This window comes from Hylaeus volcanicus, chromosome 1 (genome assembly GCF_026283585.1).
Source record: "Hylaeus volcanicus isolate JK05 chromosome 1, UHH_iyHylVolc1.0_haploid, whole genome shotgun sequence".
NCBI classification, from domain to species: Eukaryota; Metazoa; Arthropoda; class Insecta; order Hymenoptera; family Colletidae; genus Hylaeus; species Hylaeus volcanicus.
In genome coordinates this window covers 16,506,898-16,515,727 of record NC_071976.1, presented here as the reverse complement: position 1 = coordinate 16,515,727, position 8,830 = coordinate 16,506,898, and the positions used below count along the sequence as shown (strand labels likewise).

Below are 8,830 nucleotides of genomic sequence, written 5' to 3'. Positions count from 1 at the left end.
AGTATCGCGGAAATAGGACCCTAACTGTCAGTACGTGCTTATTTCCCCCCTCGTGTCCATCGCTAGGGATTCAACTTAACGACAAACAATGTGATTTTGATAAAAATACCGATACGTACGCGCCAAGGAAATGATTATGCTTCGACGAAGCTAACGCTGCTGTTCGTTCAAGGATAAGGGTCCGTAAGCAATGATAATCCGATATTCGAAAGTCATGAACTTTATTGTTTCGAATCAATAGTCTCTGGTACAAAAGAAAAGGGGAAAAGTACTAACGGTAACGAGCGGGAGAATCAAGGTAATAATACTGGTGCGAGTGGATCAACCTCCATTAACACTGACTCTTGTTCTTCTTGCTCTCCTTGATGGAGATCACGTAACGCTGCGCGACGTTCAACGGCGGGGAGTACCCGTCCGCGTAGGTGGCATCCTCAAACAGGACCTCGTACTCCTCGGTAGCGGTGGTGGGCAACTGATTCACCACAGCCTTATAGAAGCAGGTGGTTTGCGGGTACAACGCCATCACGATAGATCCTTTCGGGAACAAGGCGTGAGGATCGGTCTCCGGGTTGGCCCTCATCAACGGGAGGGGCACCACGCGTCGTCGCGACAAGGTATGCCTATCTTTCTGCTCCTCGTCGATATCGTCCACCTCGTACTTGTTCGTGGTGGGATTGAACTGGACTACCTCGGCAAGTATCCAATTCTCCTCTTCCTCGGAGCCTTTAACTAACGCTGCCACCATGTCGCCCATCTTCGCGATGTACGTTGGCTCTGCTGCTATCGCTCCGCATAAAGGAGGCGGCTTTGCTCCTGGTGACTTGCCCACGTACAGAGGGAGGGTCTGCGCGGTGCTCAGCAGCATCTTCATCAGTGCACCGCGTCTGATCGTCTCCTTGTTGCCTGCGTTGCGGGCTTGTATGCGTCGCTCATTTCTGATCGCGCGGATCTCGTTGATCTTCACGAGCGCCTTGCGAAGGATCTCTTCCTCCTGCTGAGCGTCACCCACCGCCGCACTGTAGAGGTTCTTCAGCTTCTGTTGATAGTAGGGGGACACCTTGTCCTCTGGGGTCACCTTCTCGTAGGTCTTTATGATGTTATTTAGATTGTGTTCCGATCGGACTCGTTGCGTTTCGATCTCGTGCACCAGGTGGTATAGGTTCTTCAGCCGCTCTTGAATCTGGCTCGCCGCGGCGTCTGCCGTGAACGGCATCTTGGTGGTGACTTCCGATCGACGCCAATCAGGTTGAAAGGCGCGCAATGCTGTCACTACGCTTGTATCTCTTGTCTGCGTTCCCGTGTTCGTGGTATTCTATGAATACAAATGGCTAATTAAATCTACCATGAGTCATTTCTACGGGCACGTATTTAAGAAATATTTTATACGGTCTTCGTATGAAAATTTAAATTCACACTTTGCCAAGAGCGTCTCTGTATGCTACTACTCTTTAGAATTATAATTTTCATTGATTTCTTAATAATTTTTTGATCGTTGATCGCTGATCATTGATCTCTAAATAATCTATATTTTCTAATTTGAACAGCTACATCCAATAATTGTTTTATATTCAGCTGATTTCTGGTCAAAACTATTTATGACTTATGTATGTATACGTGAACAAACAGATAAAATGTTATGTTCTGCTGATATTTATTTTGATATTCTCCTAATTAATTAAGCAGTCACTTAATTTTGTTTTTGTAATCTGTCAATTTATTTTTCCTGAAGGAGTTATACAATGGCTCAGTATGGCCAAAGTTAAATATTCTTTTAAAACCTAGTTTTACTAAATTATCATTTACTAAACACTTTTGTCCATAATACAATTAATAAAGTCCAATTACCCTATGCCAGCAGGACTAGGTTATTTAGTATTTATTTAGTATCTTCACCATGTTTTGACGAAAAATAACCAATATGTGCATTTTTCTATGTTTAAAATTTCATCACTAAATACTACCAAATACCACAACTCTAGAAACAGAATGAAATCTTGTAAGGTTAAGGCGTGAAACGCACGTCAGTTGAACCTTATCTCTTTATACGATAAATTTTCGTTAATAAATGCTAACGCTTCACGTAAAATATAATAGCATTTATACAATAAAGACGTTAAACAAGAATAAATAAGAAAATACAACTTACTATGGTAATTGAAATAATATTAAGGAGACATTTTCAGTGACAATATGTTTACAATCACCTGAACAATTCCGATACATACTGCGATTACGGAAAAAATGAACTTTCAAAAAATTGCGTGCAACGAGTTTTGAACTCACGACCTCTGGCTTCGTAAGCTGATACGTTGTACGCTACGCTATAATGTATCATTGCAATCTTCTAATTTTTACGAGTTCATGTTCTTAACAAAATCCGTAATAGATTTCAGTTGTTTACATTACTATTCACGTGCGTGCCACAGTCTATATATGTATATAAACGTCACCAAGTCAAGCGACCTCTTTCAAGTACATGTGGTCGAAAACCGGTTAGACAAACAGTTCGTGGATCGATAAAGGCGTGTTCGAGAATGGCCGTGTCGAAATCTATCCGAAATCGGAACGTACCTCATTCTGTACAAGGAAAATCGGTGTCCAATTCGTCGACAGTTTGCTGATAAATGCTTGCCTTCCTAACGCGAAGTTACAGGCGCCACTAAACCATCTCAACGTCGTGCAATCGACTGTGCACGCGATTCTGCGCCATACTGCTTCTCCCACCATTCTCCAAGCGATCCAACGTACGAGCTCGTGTCAAGGGAGTGCTGCCATCTGACGGAAGACGTATTCACCAATCTAGCAGGTATACTTTTGACCATCGCCATGCAGATGACTTTAGCGTTGAAATTCGCAGTAATAATCGATGCAAAATGAACTATGAAATTTATACCTACGCGTTACGTCGCATAGATGGGGTAAAATGTGAATAACATTTTAATGAAATTAACGATACGTTGTCGAGTTTGAATCAAATTGATAAACATGGTTTTGAGATAAAAGATAGAATTTAAAAATTAAATTGCAGATTTTAAGCATTTATACTACTTATAAAATATATACATTTCAAGAAATGTATAGAGAATATATTTCGAAAGTTAATATAATATAATTATACTTCATTTTACCTACGTTTACATATCTTCCACTCATCTATTTATGTTTCATGTTTACATACGCTATAAGTGGATAAAATCCGTTGTCTAGTGATAATAATTAGAATGTAGATTTGTTTTTTGAAAATTAGGATAAATTTCGTTTATAATAGCCTTTACAAGTGATATATTCGAAATGTATTTAACATTTCAACAGAAATCTGCTTCCGATGACTTTAGCGTTGAAATTCGTAGTAATAATGGATGCAAAATGAACTAAAGCTGAGGGAAACAAGGTTATTTTTTTTATTGAATTTTGTATGGCAGACATCGAAGCCTTACCAGTTAGTTATTATTGTATAGAGTAAATTGAAATAATGTTGACACTTCCACTAATTACTCACATTTAAAAGAAATAGTATATATTACATTTATTTGATAACTTTTATTATATACTATGTTTTATTAATATTGACTTAAGGTATTTCTAATTTAAAATAATACGTTATTGTAAAATTGAATATTGCTGAATAGCATGAATTTTCATTTTTAATTAAGAAGCAATAGTATTCTAAATTTCTAGTAATTCCAAACGACTATTTCTAAAATTTTTCAAAGTTAATGTTCTGTTGAAACCAATTAATATATCTTTAATACCATGATTGTAATTTATCCTAGGATAAAATACTTCTAGAATAATTATGCTTACTAATATTATTATTAATTTTCATTGCAAAAAATGGTAACTTCAATAGCATGGTAACTACATGTTGAACTTTGTACGTTAAATATATTATTTTTAAGAATCCAATCCACACTTATGACATTTATAAGATTAAGGAACTTCCTGTCAATTTTATCAAACGAGGATCCAATTTCACTACAATTACTTTTAACACTACATTTTAATATATATTTAAATTACTACCACTGGACATCCTAAACCAACTACGAACAGTCTTAAAACTTGTAGAACTATTCTTGTATACAACATTATTATTCACGATAGTTAAACAACTGAAAAGGATAATATGAACTTCGAAGAGATAAGATTATTTATACAAACATTGACAGACAAAATAGTTGAGTGTAAGTCGTGAAAGAAAGTTTTGAGACAATGTAATATAAATTTTTTTAAATCACATTTATATCAACACTTACTATTATTTGAAACACGAGCAATATTTTCGGAGCGGTAAACGTGATGCACGCTGTCCCGATAAGGGTAACTAATCGACTAGACTGTACAAACTCAAGTACAAAGAGTAGCGCATCTTTCGGTATTCTATAAAGTAATACCCCCTTTACAAGATTTCAAAGTACTTAATTTTAAATTGCAGTTTACATTTTTCAATTTTTGGTCAGCTTGTTGAGAATTCACATCACTATGCGATGTACCCACACATGCCGAAACGACACGGCGCACAGTGTGATATTTCAGCGATCTAGCTGGACAAAACTTATGTGATACAATATCTCGGAAACTATTAAGTGTAGGAAAAAATTTTGTACATGAAAATTGTGTATCTCTTAACGACAAATTCATGTATATAATTAGATTTCAGAAAAATTTATTTTTATAAATTATGTATTAACATTAATACATTTTGACTGTAAAATATTAGTCAATTTTCACGAAAATTTATGTATGCAAACTATAGATCAAACTACGGAATATGTATTTTCTGAAATTTTGTTTTCTTACATTATGTTAATGCAATAATGCGATAATGAAAATTATCCTATTTGTACTGTACTTACATTCTGTGCGAAATGGAATCCTTAAATCCGTATAATTCAAGAACTGGAAAACTTGTATGTCGTTCTTAATAACACAAAGATGTGTATTATAACTGAAAAGACAATTGTGGCGTCTACTTAAAACATATTCCCTATTTCGACAATCTTTTTGTCATTTTATATTTTCATTTTGGAAGAATGCCCCTTCATTTTTTTTAAAATTCAATTTCGGAATTGTCTTTGACATTATTGACATTCAATTCTTCAGTAATATATTCCGAGAATGTTTCCATATTTTTAAATTTTGGTTCCAATTCTATAAATCGAAAGTAGTGGAGCAACCGTGTTGAACTTGGCTTGTTCGGAATATAAACGCGATCGTCTCAGAAAATAAAATAATTCGAAACTGTATTTTTGTATTTTTGTTATAAAGACATATAGTAAATATAATACCAGTAAACAATTTTGACAAGATCCTCCAATATTTCTCGAGTAGGCGATATTATGTGTACTTTTTTAAGATTCCGATTTTCGCATGACTTGCGTTTTCTCAATTGTAATTCGAAATATTTAGATTCCAAAAGTTCTAACCTATCGGACTTAAAACACGAATAATTTTTCTTTAATTTGAGACTAATTAGATGCAAAAAATATCAATTACTCTTCAATGGAGAACAATTTGAATTTGGATAGTCGGAACGAGATGCAGTTCCCCTACTGGTTTGCAATTAAAAAATTAGTAGTTGTCCACATTTGTCCACATTCTGACTGATTGTGTTCGATAGCCTATGAGTCTAGCTTTATGCACAAAAAACGTGCATCTCCAACACGATCAAATACTATGTTAAAAGTTTAATCATATCTCGAGAACAGTCGTTAAAAAACACGTTAACTGTTACAAAGGTTTAGAAGGCCAATAAAATGGATTTTGGAAAAAACAAAACGTGTGAAAATATCTTAGACGACATACAAATTTAATACATCTACCCAAATATCATTAGAGGATACTGGTACAATGCAGTTGTGAATTGAAGTCAAACGAACGATACGCGTCCATAAGATGAAACACTGTTTGCTCGAAGTTCAGACCCTATTAATTAATAACTACACCTTATTTTTTGGAATAATGTTTATGTTTTCTGATGAAATGGACATTCTATTCTTGATTTATAATATTCATAAATACATTTGGAACATTTCGAAATTACCGTTTGTTCAGCTAGATCGCTGAAATATCACGCTGTGCGGCGACTGGAACTTGGGAATGATCGCAATAATCCGTCTAGGGAACGTAGTCGCCAATATAGCAAGCGCGAAGAATAATCAATTCGTTGGTAAATTACACGGCACGGACACCCGTGGCTGCAGCGACTCGTATAAATCACCGAGCGCGAAAAGCTCTCTATCGTTCTTGTTAGGTGTCGGATGATGTACCGCCTCACCTAGCATCCGATCGTGCATCAGAGGTGCCCGTGCATCATCGGTTAACAGCCGACTGCAGTAAACGGCACCGATCTGCAACGCGAAACGCGACCCCGGCTAGCATTCAGAAGAGGATCCCATGGAGCCATCGCGTTCCAGCGTGCACGCACCATAAACGTACATAAGCGCAAAGCGGCCAGGTTCTTACGAACTCTGTGACCTATTCGCAATGAGATGCGTGTCACGCGTGCCACCGGGCTGTACGTGGCCCTCACACGCGTGCCACCGGACTGTACGTGGTTCTCACACACGGACCACAGTGAAATCGCAACCGATTCAACCTGTTCCCAAGTGGCAAGAGTCACGAACAATGCGCCAGCTTCGAAGCCTCGATGCGCCATGGATCGCGACAGAGTGGCTGAGGTATTTTATTATTTCGGGAAAGTTTCTCATCGGAATTACACTCTGCAATCTAATGGATCCAAGTATTCATCGAATACCTACAGTGGATGTGGAAAGTATTTATACACCGATCAATTTTCAAAAAAACTATATAAAATTGTAATTTATTAACTTATTTTTTATAAACAATGACATTCTACATATTCTCGGAAATCTCTAGAATAGATAGAAAAAACAATAGCTAGTTATGTAAGTTGCGAAATTAACAAGAAAAAAAAACAATTAATCGATAGAAATATTGAAGTAATAAATATTCGCACAACTGTTTAAAAGTACTTTACTAGAAATATGATGTTTTCTAATTCGTTCGGAGCAATAAACTAATGTGTTTACGTTACAAACTCTACTGTAAATTGTTCGTCATAAGAATCGTCCAAATATTTATTGCTTCTATACTTTTACCCACTTTTTGCATTTTTTTGTTAATTTTACAAATTATATTAACTAGTAAATGTTGTTTGGACTATATCTATCTTAGAGACTTCCGAGAATATGTAAAATATCATTGATTATAAAAAAAGAAGTTAAGAAACTACAATTTCACACAAAAGTTTTCTGGGAAATTTATCGGTGTACGAATACATTCTACACCCACTGTATATTGTTTAATTTCACGTTAATGACTTGTGAGCTATTACTAAAAGGTGTCCCAATATGAATGTACAGTCTAATTTTTAAATAAAACAATGTCTTTGACAAATGTGCAGCACCTTTTTTTTTAAAAAATAGCTCAATCACTCCGCCTATCTGAAAACTATTTCCTAAGCTCCAAATCCAACAATTTTGCTTATTGATATAGCCATTTACATAGATTAAAGTGTGTCTCATCACAGTAAAGTAATATTTACTTAATTTTTATTATTTACACATCACGCTTTAAAGTTACATTTTTCGCATAGAATTTCGTTTGATGTCGATTCAAATTCAATATTGAGACTGCGATGAAATAAAAGTAGTCTTATTCCATCGCTTCGTTGAAATTTATTTACTATTCCACAGAGGAACAAAGTTCTTTTACACAGCAATAAATTATTCTACTGATAAACTTGTATTAAATAATTATTTAATTTTTTCGTTTTCATCGCTTTCGGCCATAGAATTTACGTTGCAATTGTATTTCGCCGAGTATCCTTTACAATCATTCGCCTCGCTCTCAAGGATCGCAATAATCGACGGCCGAAATTCAGCCTGGTTCGTTCAATGCACATTTACAGAGTTGTTGCGGTCGTAGCCCCTAGCATTAACGTTACAATGTTTATTGCAACACCGTACGCGTTATGCAAGACAGGCACACCGTCTGAAATCAGCAGGATATACCGGGGAGAGGTCGTCTAATCTCCCTGAGCTCGTCGTATATATCTCCGCAGCACGTGCAATTAGCGTACATTCGTATACACGTGTATTATCAACGACCATCGTTCCTGTCATTTCGTTTCTAAGCATTGATTTATTACTGCGCGGTGGCAGGATAATTATTGACTACCTTAGCGGCGCGCGCGTACTTTTCATTGCAAAATCGTTGATAACAACGCTCCGACCGGCTGGTTTTGCATATAATACTGAGAAATTCATTTGTCTCATAATATGATTCATAGTTGCCTCCTTGTAATGCCATTGAATCGCGGTGTACATGATAATTAGACATCAATGGGCCGCGGTACAGCCGATTAACAATTCAAATCAGCAGACGTTCTTACGACTTACTTTGCATCAATTAGGCATAAAATATTGTTCTAACGGGCGGGACCACCATGCATTCCAGGCGACATTTCAATGAATATCATTCTCTTGCTAAATAACTCTCCGTTCGGAGGTTGGTCTCTTAATTAGCGACTCACTGATTTTCTAGAGTATTATCTCCTGATTGTTTGATGTCTCTTATTCGTCCATTAAGCGAGAATACTTTACTTAAAGGACATTGAGGGAAATATTTTATTACACGCATCCAAATATATTTAAATGTCATTGTTAAGGTGTAAGATTAAGACAGGAATGAAGAGTACTCTCTGTCTATTTGTAACGTTTTTTAATAATATATTATGATCTGGAAGATTTTGTTTTTCAGAGTTATTTACTTGATTTTTTTGGACTAGAATATTCTAAGATTTTTG

At 36.1% G+C, this 8,830-nt stretch overlaps 1 protein-coding gene across 1 annotated transcript; it reads right to left on the bottom strand.

The window, feature by feature from the left end:
* Positions 1-202: 202 nt before the first annotated feature.
* Positions 203-2,721, bottom strand: LOC128885115 (SAGA-associated factor 29). The gene is made up of 2 exons (XM_054138938.1): positions 2,572-2,721; positions 203-1,312 (listed from the first exon to the last, which is right to left on the bottom strand). Exon 2 carries the CDS (start codon positions 1,211-1,213, stop codon positions 332-334), a length of 882 nt encoding a protein of 293 aa, XP_053994913.1. The 5' UTR covers positions 1,214-1,312; positions 2,572-2,721; the 3' UTR covers positions 203-331.
* Between the last annotated feature and the right edge of the window lie 6,109 nt (positions 2,722-8,830).

Coding starts and splice junctions, on each gene's coding strand:
- LOC128885115 (XM_054138938.1), bottom strand. CDS start 1,213: ATGCCGTTCACGGCAGACGCCGCGGCGAGCCAGATTCAAGAGCGGCTG.